General features: G+C 24.8%; 1 protein-coding gene across 1 annotated transcript in view; it reads left to right on the top strand.

The window, feature by feature from the left end:
- Positions 1–1355: 1355 nt before the first annotated feature.
- LOC143234885 (cell adhesion molecule 3-like) overlaps positions 1356–25315 on the top strand; it is a 48764-nt gene continuing 24804 nt past the window's right edge. The window contains exon 1 of the mRNA XM_076472579.1: positions 1356–1693. Within this exon, the coding sequence (XP_076328694.1) occupies positions 1356–1693 (338 nt within the window). The remainder of the gene's footprint in view (positions 1694–25315) is intronic.

Raw genomic sequence — 25315 nt, 5'->3', positions numbered from 1 at the left:
ATTTACATAAGGTCTGAGTAAAACAACATATGAATCGATATTTACATGTATTTATACTAATGTTATACAGAAATTTTTAGAAGTGAGAAGTTTTTCGAGATTTGCGACTGTTATGTATAAACCTCGAAATATAGTCTCCCATCATGTTTTCGTTATACGCTCCCAGGTCACAAAAACAAAGTTTGAAGAGAAAAATAAGTTTTTTTCCATTTACTTTAGGCATAAGCAATTGGTAAATAACACTTTCTGCCCAGGAACAAGAAAAAGTAAACATTTTGTTGCATAGTGTCATGTGATGTCCTCACAGGTGAAAATAAGTTAAATGAAAGATTAGGAGTTTATAGTAGTGATAAATTAGTAAAGTTCTAACTTAAATCAAAAGTAATTTTAGTTTTATCGTTTTGATTCCGGTTGTTTATATTTGAATTAAAGAGCAGAGAAAACACAAAAGACAACTGGAGTAACACTAAAATTCTTCATCTCCTTATATTTCATGTTTTGTAACCAAGAAACAATTAAAGTCATGAAAGTTTTAACAAATGTTATTATTATGTTTACTTATATTGAACACTTACATGTAGAGTAATAGATTTTTTTCACTGAGTTCTGAATGTTAATAATCCATACATTATTTACCAGTTTTGTGTTATAACTTTCGTGTAATTGGAAATGCTTTCTAATGAGATTTTTTATGCAAGTCACTATTACTGCCATTGTTAATTAACATTGTATGCAAATGTACTTCGATTATCATCTATATTACATATACTCCAACAGCGTATGCATATTAATACTGTATTCAATTTTCAAAAATATGTTTTGTACTTCTGTCAACAATAACCTATTCTACAAGGCCAATAAATTCAATAGATCCTTTTACGCACGTGAAGAGAGCCCGAGGAGTTAAGTAATTCATATTAATTTTAAATACAACTTTGTAAGTTTCGATAAACACTTATAAAAACACATTTCCTAAACTTCGTTGTATAGGGTACTGAAAGAAAGGTTGTATACGGTGCTAAAATAAAAGTTCTCTAGGGTACCAAGTAAAATATTTTATTATGTCTATAACAAACGTTGTGTACGGATATGTGTTTTTCTTATACCAAAACCATATCGGGCTATCTGGTGAACCCACCGAGGGGAATTGAGCCCCTATGTTTAGCGTTGTATATCCGGAGACATACCGCTGTACTAGCGAGTGGCAGGTTATATATGATGCTATGACAAAGATTTTATAAGATGCTAAAACAAATCAAACGGTTCGTGAATACATCTGCGTGTTCAACTTCTAGTTAACATTCAATCAATATTACATACCAGTTAACCTTTTTGTTTGTTCTCAAATACCAAACATGATTCACATCTTTACAGAATATAGCGCCGAGTTTACGACCCTGCAGGGTGGACGTGTTGTTCTTCCTTGCAATCTAACAAACCCTAGTTATGATGAAGCGATTTCTCTGATCATGTGGTATAAGGGAGATTCCGAACTGCCTGTATATACGTTGGACGTAAGAAAGGGAACTTTACGAACCGCTATACACATGATTGGAGAAGAATACAGACCACGTGCTTACTTTGATCTTTTCAACGATCCGCCGTCACTGAAAATCAATCCAGTTCTAAAAAAGGACTCGGGCGTGTACACGTGCCGAGTGGACTCCGTTGGTCACGAACAACACACCAAACAGTGAAACTGAATGTTGTTGGTAAGTTGAAAGCTATAAAATCAGTAACTGGTTGAGGTAAATAACATCAGAGTTGAAGTTACAGACTGAGTTTTCACAAACACGACAACAAATATTAAAACCAATAAAAAATGAAATTCGTCTCAAATAATCAGCGATAGTTTAGAAACTTGATTTCTAAATTCAATATACTTAACCTTCAGTAACTACAGTAAATTGAGTTTCGTCTTCTAGTTTACTTACTGTTCTCAACTCAATATTTATAATTTTCAGTTACTTACATAGCCTTCTAGTTTACTTACTGTTCTCAACTCAATATATATAATTTTCAGCTACTTACATAGTCTTCTAGTTTACTTACTGTTCTCAACTCAATATATATAATTTTCAGTTACTTACATAGCCTTCTAGTTTACTTACTGTTCTCAACTCAATATATATAATTTTCAGCTACTTACATAGTCTTCTAGTTTACTTACTGTTCTCAACTCAATATATATAATTTTCAGTTACTTACATAGCCTTCTAGTTTACTTACTGTTCTCAACTCAATATATATAATTTTCAGCTACTTACATAGTCTTCTAGTTTACTTACTGTTCTCAACTCAATATATATAATTTTCAGTTACTTACATAGCCTTCTAGTTTACTTACTGTTCTCAACTCAATATATATAATTTTCAGCTACTTACATAGTCTTCTAGTTTACTTACTGTTCTCAACTCAATATATATAATTTTCAGTTACTTACATAGCCTTCTAGTTTACTTACTGTTCTCAACTCAATATATATAATTTTCAGTTACTTACATAGCCTTCTAGTTTACTTACTGTTCTCAACTCAATATATATAATTTTCAGCTACTTACATAGTCTTCTAGTTTACTTACTGTTCTCAACTCAATATATTTAACTTTCCGTTCAATTAATTCTATCATAATTCGTCTTAGTTTTCTCTACATGAAATACCAACAAATAAGTAAGTGTAACTCACATTTCTGTGTAACACATTTCTTGGCTGATTGCTGGAATACTCGCCCACAATCTGAGGGTTACGGTATCGAATTCTTCTTTCCCGATCATGTTCACCCTTCAGCCACGAAAGTGTTTTAAAGTCAATTCCACTTTTGATTGAGAAAAGAATAGCTCAAGGTTGGCAAGATGTTTTACTGACTATCCACCTTCCTAGTCTGTGACTGCCAAATTATTGACATGTAATAATCATGGTGTTCTGAAAATTGTTTAATTATATAAATAATTCAGCTTGTACAAATCTTACCGATGGCTATTTTGACATATGTATCAGACATATGTTGTCATATTTATTATGAAATGTGTATCAGACATATGTTGTCATATTTATTATGAAATGTGTATCAGACATATGTTGTCATATTTATTATGAAATCAACTATTCGTATCACATCGTTCTTTGTGTGTTATTTGTTTGTGTAACCACAATTCGACGTTTATGCAAAAATTCTTTATTTGTTTCTATTTTTACTTTTCTGTATAGTTAATTAGAAACTATTAATATTTATTAGCATCTTAGTTCTGTCTGTTAGAGTTTTAGTTCTATCTACTCTTATGTTATTTTAGGTTATGTTATATTATGTGAGATTAGCTAGTTTAGTTTAGGCTATGTTATGTTAAGTAAGGTTAGTTTAGTTTATGTTAGGTTAAATTAGTTTAGTTTAGTTTATTTAGGTTATGTTATGTTGGGTTAGCTTAGTTTAGTTTAATTTAGGTTAAGTTAGTTTAGTCTAGTTTAGGTTATGTTATTTTAGCTAAGTTTAGTTTACTTAGGTCATGTTATGTTGGGTTAGTTTAGTTTCGGTTATGTTAGGTTAGTTTAGTTTAGGTTAGCTTATGTTAGGTCAGTTTAGTGTAGTTTAGGTTACGTTATGCTAGGTTAGGTTAGTTTAGTTTAGCTTATGTTAAGTTAGTTTAGCGTAGTTTAGGTTATGTTATGTTAGTTAAGTTCAGTTTACTTTAGGTTATGTTATGTTGGGTTAGTTAAGTTTAGGTTATGTTAGGTTAGCTTAAATTAGTTTAGCCTTTTAGTTTAGGTTATGTTAGATTAGTTTAGTTTATTTAAGGTTATGTTATATTTGATTAGTTTAGATTAGGCTATGTTAGGTGTGGTTAGCTCAGTATATTTTATGTTAGGTTAGTTTTGTTTAGGTTAGATTATGTTTTATGTTAGCTAAGTTTATTTTACTTTAGGTTATGTTAGGTTAGTTTTGTTTAGGTTTGTTTATGTTTTTGTTAGCTAAGTTTAGTTTACTTTAGGTTATGTTAGGTTAGTTTAGTTTAACTTATGTTAGGTTAGGTTAGTTAAGGTTAGGTTATATTATGTTAGCTAAGTTTACTGTACTTTAGGTTATGTTAAATTAATTTAGTTTATGTTATATTTACTAAGTTTAGTTTACTTTAGGTTATGTAATGTTGGGTTACTATAATTTTGTTCAGTTTAGCTTATGTTAGCTAAGTTTAAGTTATGTTAGTTTAGTTTAGTTTATCTTATATTAGCTAAGTTTAGGTTATGTTAGTTTGGTTTAGCTAATGTTAGGTTAGTTTTTGTTTAATTTAGGTTATGTTATGTTGGTTTAGTTTAGTTTAGTTTAGTTTAGCATATATTATGTTGGGTTAGCTTAGTTTAGGTTATGTTATGTTGGATTACCTTAGTTTAGGTTAGTTTAGTTTAGTATATATTATGTTGGGTTAGCTTAGTTTAGGTTATGTTATGTTGTATTACCTTAGTTTAGGTTAGTTTAGTTTAGTTTAGCATATATTATGTTGGGTTAGATTAGTTTAGGTTATGTTATGTTAGGTTAGATTAGGCTAATTTAGTTTAGTTTAGGTTATGTTAGGTTAGGTTAGCTTAGTTTAGTTTAGGTTGTGTTATGTTAGGGTAGGTCACTGCTAAAACCGGAGGGCTTCGTTTTACTGAAGTTTTTGGTTACTGGTTAGGTTAGGTGTCACTAGGGGGCAGAAGGTTAGGTTAGGTTAGGTTAGGTTAGGTTAGGTTAGGTTAGGTTAGGTGTCACTAGGGGGCAGAAGTGATTTAAACAATATTTATATATCATCAGTTGCTTTAACTAGATTTTTTCTGGTGTATTTATGATCTATTTTGTTTAAGTCATTTATAAAACAGAATTAGGGCAAGGGTTACAAAAAACAATATTTGATACACACTTTATTCATTATTGTTAATTTATATCAAATTAAGTTTACTGTAATTCAGAACAACTGGTGAACACACAAGCTAATCTTCCTGTCTTCGGAGCAGGTTATAAAAACACAGAAGAACCATAATTGTAATTTTAAGAACTTATCACTGAAAGCAAAGAAACATACATATAGTTTGTCAATAATACAATACCTGTCATATCTAGTGCTCATCAGACAGGCTGACATACATCAAGTTATTGAAATACACAGGTACAGAGTATGCTATATTAAATCGATTTTGAAACCTCCCAGACGTCTGGTCGTGCTTTATCTGCCGTCTAGCTTCCATTATGAAAGTTTCCGTCGTAAGCTTACTCTTTCTCCCTGAATGGTTTCCATTAGCTGTCTGGCTCAGAATCGGTTCTATAAAAATTCACCAACATTATCGGCAGTTCTTTGTCTGTAATAACGTGAATGTAATATCATGCTCCAGCTATTTAAAGATGTTTAAGAAATATGTCGAGAAAGCAAACTGTTAGAAACATTTTTCTCCGCTGTTTCAAACGTAAATCTTTCCAAATTGTGTTGCGTATTTTTGGTTGGGATACACGGACAACTTTCCTGCCACTGACTGCACACAGACAAAGGAAGTATCAGTGACTATTTCTGATTAGTCCTGATTCCCAGGCGTTGATTCATATTGTTTTATTATCAAGCACAAAGGGTTTTAAACCCTCCATCTTTACACATATTTAGGTTTGAATATCGTGTGTTAGGCAGGGCTGTTAAGCATCCTTCCAACACACGATTAATTTTCGGTGACATCACACAACCTTACAGACAGAAAAAAAAAAAGTCAAAATGTAATTATGATACAATCCGTTCCATTACGGCTTTAAATTCGCAGGGATTCTTACGTGGTTTAATGGTTTGTATATTAAAAACCATTCTAAAGTAACGAACATAATCCTTAGTACAATTCAACAGAATAAAGTTTGGCAACAGCAGTAAAACTAAAAACTGTTAATTGTAAATAGTTACTTCCATATACCATTACGTATTTAAAACTAAGTTCTGTTAATTGTTAATAGTTACTTCCATAAACCATTACGTATTTAAAACTAAGTACTGTTAATTGTAAATAGTTACTTCCATATACCATTACGTATTTAAAACTAAGTACTATTAATTGTAAATAGTTACTTCCATAAACCATTACGTATTTAAAACTAAGTACTGTTAATTGTAAATAGTTACTTCCATAAACCATTACGTATTTAAAACTAAGTACTGTTAATTGCAAATAGTTACTTCCATATACCATTACGTATTTACTTCTTAAATGAGATTACCTATAAAAATAATTTTAAGTACTATTAAAGCATAATAGAACTGTGAAGAATTAGATAAAGAACTGAAAATGATTCTAGGATATATTTCTATATATTAGTTTTACTTATATTTTCCTTAGGTTCGGCAGGTTCTTATGTGTTTACTCAACGCTAACTCAGCACGATTGAGACATTAAAAATCTGTTTCGACACTCGTGGTAGGGAGCACATATAGCCACTAGTGTATCTTCGCACTTAACAACAAACAAATAACGTATACACATAGTAGAAATTTATATTATTGTTTTCTGCGCAGTCAAGCTGCAAAAGCAACTAATTTCATTCGTTGAAACTACACTTAAGTAGCTAAACTGTACCTTTAAGTTTTATAATGATAATTGTTTTCATAGTTCTTCCAAGACGAATCTTCATTTTAAACGACAAGGGAGAAAGAGTCCGAGGTTTGATTGGACCGTTTCGAGAAGGTGATACTTTAACCCTGTTGTGTGTTGTTCACGGTGGTGAGTTGACCGCATTTTTACCCTATTAACCTGTGTGGTAGTAAAAAAAACTTTCGTTTTCAGGTAATCAGTTATTTGTAACAACACGCGAAGTTTTTTGTGTTAGAACTGAACAGACAAATAAATGCTAATAACTATTATTAAATAAGACTTAGGTATACTGTAAAAACATTATGTTGATCAGATTAAAAGAATAAACTCAAGGCATATTTCTCTATTTTTTTCTATATGTAATTACAGGGTCGCCCAGCCCCAATGTGACTTGGTGGACTGACGCAACTATATTAGATGATTCGTTCACAGTGGGGAAACATGACACAGTACATAACGAATTCGTTATTAATAAGTTAAAAAGAAAAGATATTTTCTCAGAACTGATCTGTCAGGCATCAAATTACGATCACACACATCCTGTTACCATTTCTGTGGTCGTCGATATGCATTGTAAGTACTTTTATAGTTTTATATTTTTACTGTTTTCAGCTTACTATGACTATTCAACAATGAATATCTGAAAACAGCAGTGTTACATACTGTATATGTTTCATTATTATAAGTGAACAACTTCTTGAAGATAACACTATTACATATAGACTGTGTTATTGTTATCAACAAAAGTGAACAACTTCTTGAAGAAAACAGTATCACATATTATGTACTGTTTTATTATTATCATTGTAAGTGAACAACAACTTCTTGAAGATAACAGTATCACATATTATGTACTATTTTATTATTATCATTGTAAGTGAAAAACAACTTCTTGAAGATAACAGTATCACATATTATGTACTGTTTAATTATTATCATTACAAGTGAAAAACTTGTTGAAGATAACAGTATTACATATTATATACTGTTATATCATTATCATTATAAGTGAACAACTTCTTCAAAATAACAGTATTACATATCATATACTGTTTTATTATTATCATTATAAGTGAACAACTTCTTCAAAATAACAGTATTACATATCATATACTGTTTTATTATTATCATTACAGGTAAACAACAACTTCTAGAAAATAACAGTATTACAGATTAAGTAATGTTTTATTATTATAATTATAAGAAAACAACTTCTTGAAGATAACAGTATTACATATTATGAAATGTTTTATTGTTATCATTATAAGTGGAAAACTTTTTGAAGATAACAGTATTACATATTATGTACTGTTTTCTTATTATCATTATAAGTAAACAACTTCATGATGATAACAGTATTACATATTATGTACTGTTTTTTTATTATTACAAGTGAACAACTTCTTGAAGATAAAAGTAATACATATTATTACTGTTTTATTCTTATCATTATAAATTGACAACTTCTTGAAGATAACAGTATTACATATTATGTACTGTTTTTTGTTATCATTGGAATTGAACAACAACTTATTGAAGATAACAGTATTACATATTATGTACTGTTTATTTTATTATTACAAATAAACAACTTCTTGAAGATAACAGTATTACTTATTATGTACTGTTTTATTATTATCATTATAAGTGAACAACTTCTTGAAGATAAAGGTATTACATATTATGTACTGTTTTATTATTATCATTGTAAGTGAACAACAAATTCTTGAAAATAACAGTATTACATATTATATACTGTTTTATTGTAATCATTACAAGTTAACAACTTCTTGACGATAACAGAATTACGTATTATATACTGTTTTATTATTATCATTATAAGTGAACAACTTCTTCAAGATGACAGTATTACATATTATGTACTGTTTTTTGTTATCATTGGAATTGAACAACAACTTATTGAAGATAACAGTATTACATATTATGTACTGTTTTATTATTATCATTATAGGTAAACAACAACTTCTTGAAGATAACAGTATTACAGATTATGTACTGTTTCATTATTATCATTATATATGAACAACAACATCTTGAAGATAACAGTATTACATATTATGTGTTGTTATATTATTATCATTATAAGTGACCAACTTCTTGAAAATAACAGTATTACATATTATGTAATGTTTTATTGTTATCATTATAAGTGGAAAACTTGTTGAAGATAACAGTATTACATATTATGTACTGTTTATTTTATTATTACAAATAAACAACTTCTTGAAGATAACAGTATTACTTATTATGTACTGTTTTATTATTATCATTATAAGTGAACAACTTCTTGAAGATAAAGGTATTACATATTATGTACTGTTTTATTATTATCATTGTAAGTGAACAACAAATTCTTGAAAATAACAGTATTACATATTATATACTGTTTTATTGTAATCATTACAAGTTAACAACTTCTTGACGATAACAGAATTACGTATTATATACTGTTTTATTATTATCATTATAAGTGAACAACTTCTTCAAGATGACAGTATTACATATTCTGTACTGTTTTACTATTGTCATTACAAGTGAACAAATTCTTGAAGATAACAGTATTACAGATTATATACTGTTTTGTTATTATCATTATCTGTGAACAACAACTTCTTGAAGTTAACAGTATTAAATATTATGTACTGCTTTTTATCATTATAAGTTAACAACTTCTTGAAGAAAACAGTATGACATATTATGTACTGTTTACTTTTTATCATTATAAGTGAACAACTTCATGATGATAACAGTATTACATATTATGTACTGTTTTCTTTTTAACATTATAAGTGAGCAACTTCTTGAAGATAACAGTATTACATATTACGTACTGTTTTAGTATTATCATTATAAGTGAACAATTTCTTGAAGACAACCATATTACATATTATGTACTGTTTTATTATTATCATTATAAGTGAACAACAACTTCTTGAATATAACAGTATTACATCTTAAATACTGTTTTATTGTTATCATTATAACTAAACAACTTTTGAAGATAACAATATTACATATTAAGTACTGTTTTCTTTTTATCATTATAAGTGAACAACTTCTTGAAGATAAGAGTATTACATATTATGTACTGTTTTATTATTATCATAATAAGTGAAGAACAACTTCTTGAAGATAACAGCATTATATATTATGTACTGTTTTATTATTATCATTATAAGTGAACAACTTCTTGAAGATAACAGTATTACATATTATGTACTGTTTTATTATTATCATTAGAAGTGAACAACTTCTTGAAGATAACAGTATTACATTTTATGTACTGTTTTCTTTTTATTATTATAAGTGAAAAACATCTTGAAGATAACGGTATTACATATTATGTACTGTTTTATTATTATCATTATAAGTGAACAAAAACTTCTTGAAGATAACAGTATTACATATTATGTACTGTTTTCTTTTTATCATTATAAGTAAACAACTTCATCATGATAACAGTATTACATATTATGTACTGTTTTATTATTATAATTATAATTCAACTTCTTTTTGAAGATAACAGTAATACATATTGTGTACTGTTTTACAATTGTCATTACAAGTGAACAACTTCTTTAAGATAACAGTATAACAGATTATATACTGTTTTATTATTATCATTATATGTGAACAACAACTTCTTGAAGATAACAGAATTACATATTATGCACTATTTTTATTATCATTATAAGTGAACAACTTCATTATGATAACAGTATTACATATTATGTACTGTTTTCTTTTTAACATTATAAGTGAACAACTTCTTGAAGATAACAGTATTACATATTACGTACTGTTATAGTATTATCATTATAAGGGAACAAAGTCTTGAAGATAAAAGTATTACATATTATGTACTGTTTTATTATTATCATTATAAGTGAACAAATTCTTGAAGATAACAGTATTACATATTATATACTGTTTTATTATTATCATTATAAGTGAACAAATTCTTGAAGATAACAGTATTACATATTATGTACTGTTTTATTATTATCATTATAAGTGAACAACTTCTTCAAGATGACAGTATTACATATTCTGTACTGTTTTACTATTGTCATTACAAGTGAACAAATTCTTGAAGATAACAGTATTACAGATTATATACTGTTTTGTTATTATCATTATCTGTGAACAACAACTTCTTGAAGTTAACAGTATTACATATTATGTACTGCTTTTTATCATTATAAGTTAACAACTTCTTGAAGATAACAGTATGACATATTATGTACTGTTTTCTTTTTATCATTATAAGTGAACAACTTCATGATGATAACAGTATTACATATTATGTACTGTTTTTTGTTATCATTGGAATTGAACAACAACTTATTGAAGATAACAGTATTACATATTATGTACTGTTTATTTTATTATTACAAATAAACAACTTCTTGAAGATAACAGTATTACTTATTATGTACTGTTTTATTATTATCATTATAAGTGAACAACTTCTTGAAGATAAAGGTATTACATATTATGTACTGTTTTATTATTATCATTGTAAGTAAACAACAAATTCTTGAAAATAACAGTATTACATATTATATACTGTTTTATTGTAATCATTACAAGTTAACAACTTCTTGACGATAACAGAATTACGTATTATATACTGTTTTATTATTATCATTATAAGTGAACAACTTCTTCAAGATAACAGTATTACATATTATGTACTGTTTTTTGTTATCATTGAATTGAACAACAACTTATTGAAGATAACAGTATTACATATTATGTACTGTTTTATTATTATCATTATAGGTAAACAACAACTTCTTGAAGATAACAGTATTACAGATTATGTACTGTTTCATTATTATCATTATATATGAACAACAACATCTTGAAGATAACAGTATTACATATTATGTACTGTTATATTATTATCATTATAAGTGAACAACTTCTTGAAGATAACAGTATTACATATTATGTAATGTTTTATTGTTATCATTATAAGTGGAAAACTTGTTGAAGATAACAGTATTACATATTATGTACTGTTTATTTTATTATTATAAATAAACAACTTCTTGAAGATAACAGTATTACATATTATGTACTGTTTTATTATTATCATTATAAGTGAACAACTTCTTGAAGATAAAGGTATTACATATTATGTACTGTTTTATTATTATCATTATAAGTGAACAACAAATTCTTGAAGATAACAGTATTACATATTATATACTGTTTTATTGTTATCATTACAAGTTAACAACTTCTTGAAGATAACAGTATTACATATTATATACTGTTTTATTATTATCATTATAAGTGAACAACTTCTTCAAGATAACAGTATTACATATTCTGTACTGTTTTACTATTATCATTATAAGTGAACAAATTCTTGAAGATAACAGTATTACATATTATATACTGTTTTTTTATCATTATAAGTGAACAACAACTTCTTGAAGTTAACAGTATTACATATTATGTACTGCTTTTTATCATTATAAGTTAACAACTTCTTGAAGATAACAGTATGACATATTATGTACTGTTTTATTTTTATCATTATAAGTGAACAACTTCATGATGATAACAGTATTACATATTATGTACTGTTTTCTTTTTATCATTATAAGTGAACAACTTCTTGAAGATAACAGTATTACATATTACGTACTGTTTTATTATTATCATTATAAGTGAACAACTTCTTGAAGATAACCATATTACATATTATGTACTGTTTTATTATTATCATTATAAGTGAACAACAACTTCTTGAACATAACAGTATTACATCTTAAATACTGTTTTATTGTTATCATTATAACTAAACAACTTTTGAAGATAACATAATTACATATTAAGTACTGTTTTCTTTTTTATCATTATAAGTGAACAACTTCTTGAAGATAACAGTATTACATATTATGTACTGTTTTATTATTATCATAATAAGTGAAGAACAACTTCTTGAAGATAACAGCATTATATATTATGTACTGTTTTATTATTATCATTATAAGTGAACAACTTCTTGAAGATAACAGTATTACATATTATGTACTGTTTTATTATTATCATTAGAAGTGAACAACTTCTTGAAGATAACAGTATTACATATTATGTACTGTTTTCTTTTTATTATTATAAGTGAACAACATCTTGAAGATAACAGTATTACATATTATGTACTGTTTTATTATTATCATTATAAGTGAACAACAACTTCTTGAAGATAACAGTATTACATATTATGTACTGTTTTTTTATCATTATAAGTTAACAACTTCTTGAAGATAACAGTATTACATATTATGTACTGTTTTATTATTATAATTATAAGTGAACAACTTTTTGAAGATAACAGTATTACATATTATGTACTGTTTTACAATTATCATTATAAGTGAACAACTTTTTGAAGATAACAGTATAACAGATTATATACTGTTTTATTATTATCATTATATGTGAACACCAACTTCTTGAAGATAATAGAATTACATATTATGTACTGTTTTTATTATCATTATAAGTAAACAACTTCTTTTAAGATAACAGTATTACATATTATGTACTGTTTTCTTTTATCATTATAAGTGAACAACTTCTTGAAGATAACAGTATTACATATTATGTACTGTTTTATTATTATCATTATAAGTGAACAACTTCTTGAAGATAACAGTATTACATATTATGTACTGTTTTATTATTATCATTATAAGTGAACAACTTCTTGAAGATAACAGTATTACATATTATGTACTGTTTTCTTTTTATTATTATAAGTGAAAAACATCTTGAAGATAACAGTATTACATATTATGTACTGTTTTATTATTATCATTATAAGTGAACAAAAACTTCTTGAAGATAACAGTATTACATATTATATACTGTTTTATTATTATCATTATAAGTGAACAACTTCTTGAAGATAACAGTATTACATATTATGTACTGTTTTATTATTATCATTATAAGTGAACAACTTCTTGAAGATAACAGTATTACATATTATGTACTGTTTTATTATTATCATTATAAGTGAACAACTTCTTGAAGATAACAGTATTACATATTATGTACTGTTTTACTATTATCATTATAAGTGAACAAATTCTTGAAGATAACAGTATTACATATTATGTACTGTTTTATTATTATCATTATAAGTGAACAACAACTTCTTGAAGTTAACAGTATTACATATTATGTACTGCTTTTTTTATCATTATAAGTTAACAACTTCTTGAAGATAACAGTATGACATATTATGTACTGTTTTCTTTTTATCATTATAAGTGAACAACTTCATGATGATAACAGTATTACATATTATGTACTGTTTTCTTTTTAACATTATAAGTGAACAACTTCTTGAAGATAACCATATTACATATTATGTACTGTTTTATTATTATCATTATAAGTGAACAACAACTTCTTGAACATAACAGTATTACATCTTAAATACTGTTTTATTGTTATCATTATAACTAAACAACTTTTGAAGATAACAGTATTACATATTAAGTACTGTTTTCTTTTTATCATTATAAGTGAACAACTTCTTGAAGATAAGAGTATTACATATTATGTACTGTTTTATTATTATCATAATAAGTGAAGAACAACTTCTTGAAGATAACAGCATTATATATTATGTACTGTTTTATTATTATCATTATAAGTGAACAACTTCTTGAAGATAACAGTATTACATATTCTGTACTGTTTTTGTTATCATTGGAAGTGAACAACAACTTATTGAAGATAACAGTATTACATATTATGTACTGTTTTATTATTATCATTATAAGTGAACAACGTCTTGAAGATAACAGTATTACATATTATGTACTGTTTTATTATTATCATTAGAAGTGAACAACGTCTTGAAGATAACAGTTCTACATATTATGTTCTGTTTTATTGTTATGATTATAAGTGAACAACAACTTCTTGAAGATAACAGTATTACATATTATGTACTGTTTTATTATTATCATTATAAGTGAACAACTTCTTGAAGATAACAGTATTACATATTATGTACTGTTTTATTATTATCATTATAAGTGAACAACTTCTTGAAGATAACAGTATTACATATTATGTACTGTTTTCTTTTTATCATTATAAGTGAACAACTTCTTGAAGATAACAGTATTACATATTATGTACTGTTTTATTATTATCATTATAAGTGAACAACATCTTGAAGATAACAGTATTACATATTATGTACTGTTTTTTTTTTATCATTATAAGTGAACAACTTCTTGAAGATAACAGTATTACATATTATGTACTGTTTTATTATTATCATTATAAGTGAACAACTTCTTGAAGATAACAGTATTACATATTATGTACTGTTTTCTTTTTATCATTAAAGTTAACAACTTCAAGATGATAACAGTATTACATATTATGTACTGTTTTCTTTTTATTATTATAAGTGAGCAAATTCTTGAAGATAACAGTATTACATATTATGTACTGTTTTATTGTTATCATTATAAGTGAACAACTTCTTGAAGATAACAGTATTACATATTATGTACTGTTTTATTATTATCATTATAAGTGAACAACTTCTTGAAGATAACAGTATTACATATTATGTACTGTTTTATTATTATCATTATAAGTGAACAACAACTTCTTGAAGATAACAGTATTACATATTATGTACTGTTTTATTATTATCATTATAAGTGAACAACTTCTTGAAGATAACAGTATTACATATTATGTACTGTTTTATTATTATCAATTATAAGTGAACAAATTCTTGAAGATAACAGTATTACATATTATATACTGTTTTATTATTATCATTATAAGTGAACAACAACTTCTTGAAGATAACAGTATTACATATTATGTACTGCTTTTTATCATTATAAGTTAACAACTTCTTGAAGATAACAGTATGACATATTATGTACTGTTTTCTTTTTATCATTATAAGTGAACAACTTTTTGAAGATAACGGTATTACATATTATGTACTGTTTTCTCTTTGTCATTAAAGTGAACAACTTCTTGAAGATAACAGTATTACATATTATGTACTGTTTTATTATTATCATTATAAGTGAACAACAACTTCTTGAAGATAACAGTATTACATATTATATACTGTTTTATTGTTATCATTATAAGTAAACAACTTTTTGAAGATAACGGTATTACATATTATGTACTGTTTTCTTTTTATCATTATAAGTGAACAACTTCTTGAAGATAACAGTATTACATATTATGTACTGTTTTATTATTATCATTATAAGTGAAGAACAACTTCTTGAAGATAACAGTATTACATATTATGTACTGTTTTATTATTATCATTATAAGTGAACAACTTCTTGAAGATAACAGTATTACATATTCTGTACTGTTTTAGTTATCATTGGAAGTGAACAACAACTTATTGAAGATAACAGTATTACATATTATGTACTGTTTTATTATTATCATTATAAGTGAACAACTTCTTGAAGATAACAGTATTACATATTATGTACTGTTTTATTATTATCATTATAAGTGAACAACTTCTTGAAGATAACAGTATTACATATTATGTACTGTTTTATTGTTATGATTATAAGTGAACAACAACTTCTTGAAGATAACAGTATTACATATTATGTACTGTTTTATTATTATCATTATAAGTGAACAACTTCTTGAAGATAACAGTATTACATATTATGTACTGTTTTTTTATCATTATAAGTTAACAACTTCTTGAAGATAACAGTATGACATATTATGTACTGTTTTCTTTTTATCATTATAAGTGAACAACTTCTTGAAGATAACAGTATTACATATTATGTACTGTTTTATTATTATCATTATAAGTGAACAACTTCTTGAAGATAACAGTATTACATATTATGTACTGTTTTATTATTATCATTATAAGTGAACAACAACTTCTTGAAGATAACAGTATTACATATTATGTACTGTTTTATTATTATCATTATAAGTGAACAACTTCTTGAAGATAACAGTATTACATATTATGTACTGTTTTATTATTATCATTATAAGTGAACAACGTCTTGAAGATAACAGTATTACATATTATGTACTGTTTTATTATTATCATTATAAGTGAACAACAACTTCTTGAAGATAACAGTATTACATATTATGTACTGTTTTATTATTATCATTATAAGTGAACAACTTCTTGAAGATAACAGTATTACATATTATGTACTGTTTTATTTTTATCATTATAAGTGAACAACTTCTTGAAGATAACAGTATTACATATTATGTACTGTTTTATTATTATCATTATAAGTGAACAACTTCTTGAAGATAACAGTATTACATATTATGTACTGTTTTATTATTATCATTATAAGTGAACAACAACTTCTTGAAGATAACAGTATTACATATTATGTACTGTTTTATTATTATCATTATAAGTGAACAACTTCTTGAAGATAACAGTATTACATATTATGTACTGTTTTATTATTATCATTATAAGTGAACAACTTCTTGAAGATAACAGTATTACATATTATGTACTGTTTTATTATTATCATTATAAGTGAACAACTTCTTGAAGATAACAGTATTACATATTATGTACTGTTTTATTATTATCATTATAAGTGAACAACTTCTTGAAGATAACAGTATTACATATTATGTACTGTTTTATTATTATCATTATAAGTGAACAACAACTTCTTGAAGATAACAGTATTACATATTATGTACTGTTTTATTATTATCATTATAAGTGAACAACTTCTTGAAGATAACAGTATTACATATTATGTACTGTTTTATTATTATCATTATAAGTGAACAACTTCTTGAAGATAACAGTATTACATATTATGTACTGTTTTTTTTATCATTGGAAGTGAACAACAACTTATTGAAGATAACAGTATTACATATTATGTACTGTTTTATTATTATCATTATAAGTGAACAACTTCTTGAAGTTAACAGTATTACATATTATGTACTGTTTTTTATCATTATAAGTTAACAACTTCTTGAAGATAACAGTATTACATATTATGTACTGTTTTATTATTATCATTATAAGTGAACAACTTCTTGAAGATAACAGTATTACATATTATGTACTGTTTTATTATTATCATTATAAGTGAACAACTTCTTGAAGATAACAGTATTACATATTATGTACTGTTTTATTATTATCATTATAAGTGAACAACTTCTTGAAGATAACAGTATTACATATTATGTACTGTTTTATTATTATCATTATAAGTGAACAACTTCTTGAAGATAACAGTATTACATATTATGTACTGTTTTATTATTATCATTATAAGTGAACAACTTCTTGAAGATAACAGTATTACATATTATGTACTGTTTTATTATTATCATTAGAAGTGAACAACTTCTTGAAGATAACAGTATTACATATTATGTACTGTTTTATTATTATCATTATAAGTGAACAACAACTTCTTGAAGATAACAGTATTACATATTATGTACTGTTTTATTATTATCATTATAAGTGAACAACTTCTTGAAGAGAACAGTATTACATATTATGTACTGTTTTTTATAAGTGAACAACAACTTCTTGAAGATAACAGTATTACATATTATGTACTGTTTTATTATTATCATTATAAGTGAACAACAACTTCTTGAAGATAACAGTATTACATATTATGTACTGTTTTATTATTATCATTATAAGTGAACAACTTCTTGAAGATAACAGTATTACATATTATGTACTGTTATATTATTATCATTATAAGGGAACAACTTCTTGAAGATAACAGTATTACATATTATGTACTGTTTTATTATTATCATTATAAGTGAACAACTTCTTGAAGATAACAGTATTACATATTATGTACTGTTTTATTATTATCATTATAAGTGAACAACTTCTTGAAGATAACAGTATTACATATTATGTACTGTTTTATTATTATCATTATAAGTGAACAACTTCTTGAAGATAACAGTATTACATATTATGTACTGTTTTATTATTATCATTATAAGTGAACAACTTCTTGAAGATAACAGTATTACATATTATGTACTGTTTTATTATTATCATTATAAGTGAACAACTTCTTGAAGATAACAGTATTACATATTATGTACTGTTTTATTATTATCATTATAAGTGAACAACTTCTTGAAGATAACAGTATTACATATTATGTACTGTTTTATTATTATCATTATAAGTGAACAACTTCTTGAAGATAACAGTATTACATATTATGTACTGTTTTATTTTATCATTATAAGTGAACAACTTCTTGAAGATAACAGTATTACATATTATGTACTGTTTTATTATTATCATTATAAGTGAACAACTTCTTGAAGATAACAGAAGAAGATAACAGTATTACATATTATGTACTGTTTTATTATTATCATTATAAGTGAACAACTTCTTGAAGATAACAGTATTACATATTATGTACTGTTTTATTATTATCATTATAAGTGAACAACTTCTTGAAGATAACAGTATTACATATTATGTACTGTTTTATTATTATCATTATAAGTGAACAACTTCTTGAAGATAACAGTATTACATATTATGTACTGTTTTATTATTATCATTATAAGTGAACAACAACTTCTTGAAGATAACAGTATTACATATTATGTACTGTTTTATTATTATCATTATAAGTGAACAACTTCTTGAAGATAACAGTATTACATATTATGTACTGTTTTATTATTATCATTATAAGTGAACAACTTCTTGAAGATAACAGTATTACATATTATGTACTGTTTTATTATTATCATTATAAGTGAACAACTTCTTGAAGATAACAGTATTACATATTATGTACTGTTTTATTATTATCATTATAAGTGAACAACTTCTTGAAGATAACAGTATTACATATTATGTACTGTTTTATTATTATCATTATAAGTGAACAACTTCTTGAAGATAACAGTATTACATATTATGTACTGTTTTATTATTATCATTATAAGTGAACAACTTCTTGAAGATAACAGTATTACATATTATGTACTGTTTTATTATTATCATTATAAGTGAACAACTTCTTGAAGATAACAGTATTACATATTATGTACTGTTTTATTATTATCATTATAAGTGAACAACTTCTTGAAGATAACAGTATTACATATTATGTACTGTTTTATTATTATCATTATAAGTGAACAACTTCTTGAAGATAACAGTATTACATATTATGTACTGTTTTATTATTATCATTATAAGTGAACAACTTCTTGAAGATAACAGTATTACATATTATGTACTGTTTTATTATTATCATTATAAGTGAACAACTTCTTGAAGATAACAGTATTACATATTATGTACTGTTTTATTATTATCATTATAAGTAAACAACTTCTTGAAGATAACAGTATTACATATTATGTACTGTTTTATTATTATCATTATAAGTGAACAACTTCTTGAAGATAACAGTATTACATATTATGTACTGTTTTATTATTATCATTATAAGTGAACAACTTCTTGAAGATAACAGTATTACATATTATGTACTGTTTTATTATTATCATTATAAGTGAACAACTTCTTGAAGATAACAGTATTACATATTATGTACTGTTTTATTATTATCATTATAAGTGAACAACAACTTCTTGAAGATAACAGTATTACATATTATGTACTGTTTTATTATTATCATTATAAGTGAACAACTTCTTGAAGATAACAGTATTACATATTATGTACTGTTTTATTATTATCATTATAAGTGAACAACTTCTTGAAGATAACAGTATTACATATTATGTACTGTTTTATTATTATCATTATAAGTGAACAACTTCTTGAAGATAACAGTATTACATATTATGTACTGTTTTATTATTATCATTATAAGTGAACAACTTCTTGAAGATAACAGTATTACATATTATGTACTGTTTTTTATTATCATTATAAGTGAACAACTTCTTGAAGATAACAGTATTACATATTATGTACTGTTTTATTAATCATTATAAGTGAACAACTATTGATAACAGTATTACATATTATGTACTGTTTTATTATTATCATTATAAGTGAACAACTTCTTGAAGATAACAGTATTACATATTATGTACTGTTTTATTATTATCATTATAAGTGAACAACTTCTTGAAGATAACAGTATTACATATTATGTACTGTTTTATTATTATCATTATAAGTGAACAACTTCTTGAAGATAACAGTATTACATATTATGTACTGTTTTATTATTATCATTATAAGTGAACAACTTCTTGAAGATAACAGTATTACATATTATGTACTGTTTTATTATTATCATTATAAGTGAACAACTTCTTGAAGATAACAGTATTACATATTATGTACTGTTTTATTATTATCATTATAAGTGAACAACTTCTTGAAGATAACAGTATTACATATTATGTACTGTTTTATTATTATCATTATAAGTGAACAACTTCTTGAAGATAACAGTATTACATATTATGTACTGTTTTATTATTATCATTATAAGTGAACAACTTCTTGAAGATAACAGTATTACATATTATGTACTGTTTTATTTATCATTATCATTATAAGTGAACAACAACTTCTTGAAGATAACAGTATTACATATTATGTACTGTTTTATTATTATCATTATAAACAACAACTTCTTGAAGATAACAGTATTACATATTATGTACTGTTTTATTATTATCATTATAAGTGAACAACTTCTTGAAGATAACAGTATTACATATTATGTACTGTTTTATTATTATCATTATAAGTGAACAACTTCTTGAAGATAACAGTATTACATATTATGTACTGTTTTGTTATTATGATTATAAGTGAACAACAACTTCTTGAAGATAACAGTATTACATATTATGTACTGTTTTATTATTTTCAATATAAGTGAACAACTTCTTGAAGATAACAGTATTACATATTATGTACTGTTTTTTTATCATTATAAGTTAACAACTTCTTGAAGATAACAGTATTACATATTATGTACTGTTTTAAGATTATCATTATAAGTGAACAACTTCTTGAAGATAACAGTGTTACATATTATGTACTGTTTTATTATTATCATTATAAGTGAACAACTTCTTGAAGATAACAGTATTACATATTATGTACTGTTTTATTATTATCATTATAAGTGAACAACTTCTTGAAGATAACAGTATTACATATTATGTACTGTTTTATTATTATCATTATAAGTGAACAACTTCTTGAAGATAACAGTATTACATATTATGTACTGTTTTATTATTATCATTATAAGTGAACAACTTCTTGAAGATAACAGTATTACATATTATGTACTGTTTTATTATTATCATTATAAGTGAACAACAACTTCTTGAAGATAACAGTATTACATATTATGTACTGTTTTATTATTATCATTATAAGTGAACAACTTCTTGAAGATAACAGTATTACATATTATGTACTGTTTTATTATTATCATTATAAGTGAACAACAACTTCTTGAAGATAACAGTATTACATATTATGTACTGTTTTATTATTATCATTATAAGTGAACAACTTCTTGAAGATAACAGTATTACATATTATGTACTGTTTTATTATTATCATTATAAGTGAACAACTTCTTGAAGATAACAGTATTACATATTATGTACTGTTTTATTATTATCATTATAAGTGAACAATAACTTCTTGAAGTTAACAGTATTACATATTATGTACTGTTTTTTTATCATTATATCAACAACTTATTGAAGTGAACAACTACTTGAAGATAACAGTATTGACATATTATGTACTGTTTTTTTATTATTATCATTATAAGTGAACAACTTCTTGAAGATAACAGTATTACATATTATGTACTGTTTTATTATTATCATTATAAGTGAACAACAACTTCTTGAAGATAACAGTATTACATATTATGTACTGTTTTATTATTATCATTATAAGTGAACAACTTCTTGAAGATAACAGTATTACATATTATGTACTGTTTTATTATTATCATTATAAGTGAACAACAACTTCTTGAAGATAACAGTATTACATATTATGTACTGTTTTATTATTATCATTATAAGTGAACAACTTCTTGAAGATAACAGTATTACATATTATGTACTGTTTTGTTTTTATTTGAAGATAACAGTATTACATATTATAAGTGAACAACAACTTCTTGAAGATAACAGTATTACATATTATGTACTGTTTTATTATTATCATTATAAGTGAACAACTTCTTGAAGATAACAGTATTACATATTATGTACTGTTTTATTATTATCATTATAAGTGAACAACTTCTTGAAGATAACAGTATTACATATTATGTACTGTTTTATTATTATCATTATAAGTGAACAACTTCTTGAAGATAACAGTATTACATATTATGTACTGTTTTATTATTATCATTATAAGTGAACAACTTCTTGAAGATAACAGTATTACATATTATGTACTGTTTTATTTATAAGTGAACAACTTATCATTATAAGTGAACAACAACTTCTTGAAGATAACAGTATTACATATTATGTACTGTTTTATTATTATCATTATAAGTGAACAACTTCTTGAAGATAACAGTATTACATATTATGTACTGTTTTATTATTATCATTATAAGTGAACAACTTCTTGAAGATAACAGTATTACATATTATGTACTGTTTTATTATTATCATTATAAGTGAACAACTTCTTGAAGATAACAGTATTACATATTATGTACTGTTTTATTGATTATCATTATAAGTGAACAACAACTTCTTGAAGATAACAGTATTACATTTTATGTACTGTTTTATTATTATCATTATAAGTGAACAACTTCTTGAAGATAACAGTATTACATATTATGTACTGTTTTATTATTATCATTATAAGTGAACAACAACTTCTTGAAGATAACAGTATTACATATTATGTACTGTTTTATTATTATCATTATAAGTGAACAACTTCTTGAAGATAACAGTATTACATATTATGTACTGTTTTATTATTATCATTATAAGTGAACAACTTCTTGAAGATAACAGTATTACATATTATGTACTGTTTTATTATTATCATTATAAGATAACAGTGAACAACATTATAAGTTTCTTGAAGATAACAGTATTACATATTATGTACTGTTTTATTATTATCATTATAAGTGAACAACTTCTTGAAGATAACAGTATTACATATTATGTACTGTTTTATTATTATCATTATAAGTGAACAACTTCTTGAAGATAACAGTATTACATATTATGTACTGTTTTATTATTATCATTATAAGTGAACAACTTCTTGAAGATAACAGTATTACATATTATGTACTGTTTTATTATTATCATTATAAGTGAACAACTTCTTGAAGATAACAGTATTACATATTATGTACTGTTTTATTATTATCATTATAAGTGAACAACTTCTTGAAGATAACAGTATTACATATTATGAATCATTATAAGAACAACTAAGATAACAGTATTACATATTATGTACTGTTTTATTATTATCATTATAAGTGAACAACTTCTTGAAGATAACAGTATTACATATTATGTACTGTTTTATTATTATCATTAGAAGTGAACAACTTCTTGAAGATAACAGTATTACATATTATGTACTGTTTTATTATTATAATTATAAGTGAACAACAACTTCTTGAAGATAACAGTATTACATATTATGTACTGTTTTTTTATTATCATTATAAGTTAACAACTACATGATGATAACAGTATTACATATTAGGTACTGTTATAGTATTATCATTATAAGTGAACAACTTCTTGAAGATAACAGTATTACATATTATGTACTGTTTTAACAGTATTACATTATCATTATCATTATAAGTGAACAACTTCTTGAAGATAACAGTATTACATATTATGTACTGTTTTTATTATTATTATCATTATAAGTGAACAACTTCTTGAAGATAACAGTATTACATATTATGTACTGTTTTTATTATTATCATTATAAGTGAACAACAACTTCTTGAAGATAACAGTATTACATATTATGTACTGTTTTATTATTATCATTATAAGTGAACAACTTCTTGAAGATAACAGTATTACATATTATGTACTGTTTTATTATTATCATTATAAGTGAACAACTTCTTGAAGATAACAGTATTACATATTATGTACTGTTTTATTATTATCATTATAAGTGAACAACTTCTTGAAGATAACAGTATTACATATTCTGTACTGTTTTTATTATTATCATTATAAGTGAACAACTTCTTGAAGATAACAGTATTACATATTATGTACTGTTTTATTATTATCATTATAAGTGAACAACTTCTTGAAGATAACAGTATTACATATTATGTACTGTTTTATTATTATCATTATAAGTGAACAACTTCTTGAAGATAACAGTATTACATATTATGTACTGTTTTATTATTATCATTATAAGTGAACAACTTCTTGAAGATAACAGTATTACATATTATGTACTGTTTTATTATTATCATTATAAGTGAACAACTTCTTGAAGATAACAGTATTACATATTATGTACTGTTTTATTATTATCATTATAAGTGAACAACTTCTTGAAGATAACAGTATTACATATTATGTACTGTTTTATTATTATCATTATAAGTGAA

The sequence above is a fragment of the Tachypleus tridentatus genome, chromosome 12 (genome assembly GCF_004210375.1).
Source record: "Tachypleus tridentatus isolate NWPU-2018 chromosome 12, ASM421037v1, whole genome shotgun sequence".
NCBI lineage: Eukaryota > Metazoa > Arthropoda > Merostomata > Xiphosura > Limulidae > Tachypleus > Tachypleus tridentatus.
This window is presented reverse-complemented; position numbering and strand designations above follow the sequence as displayed.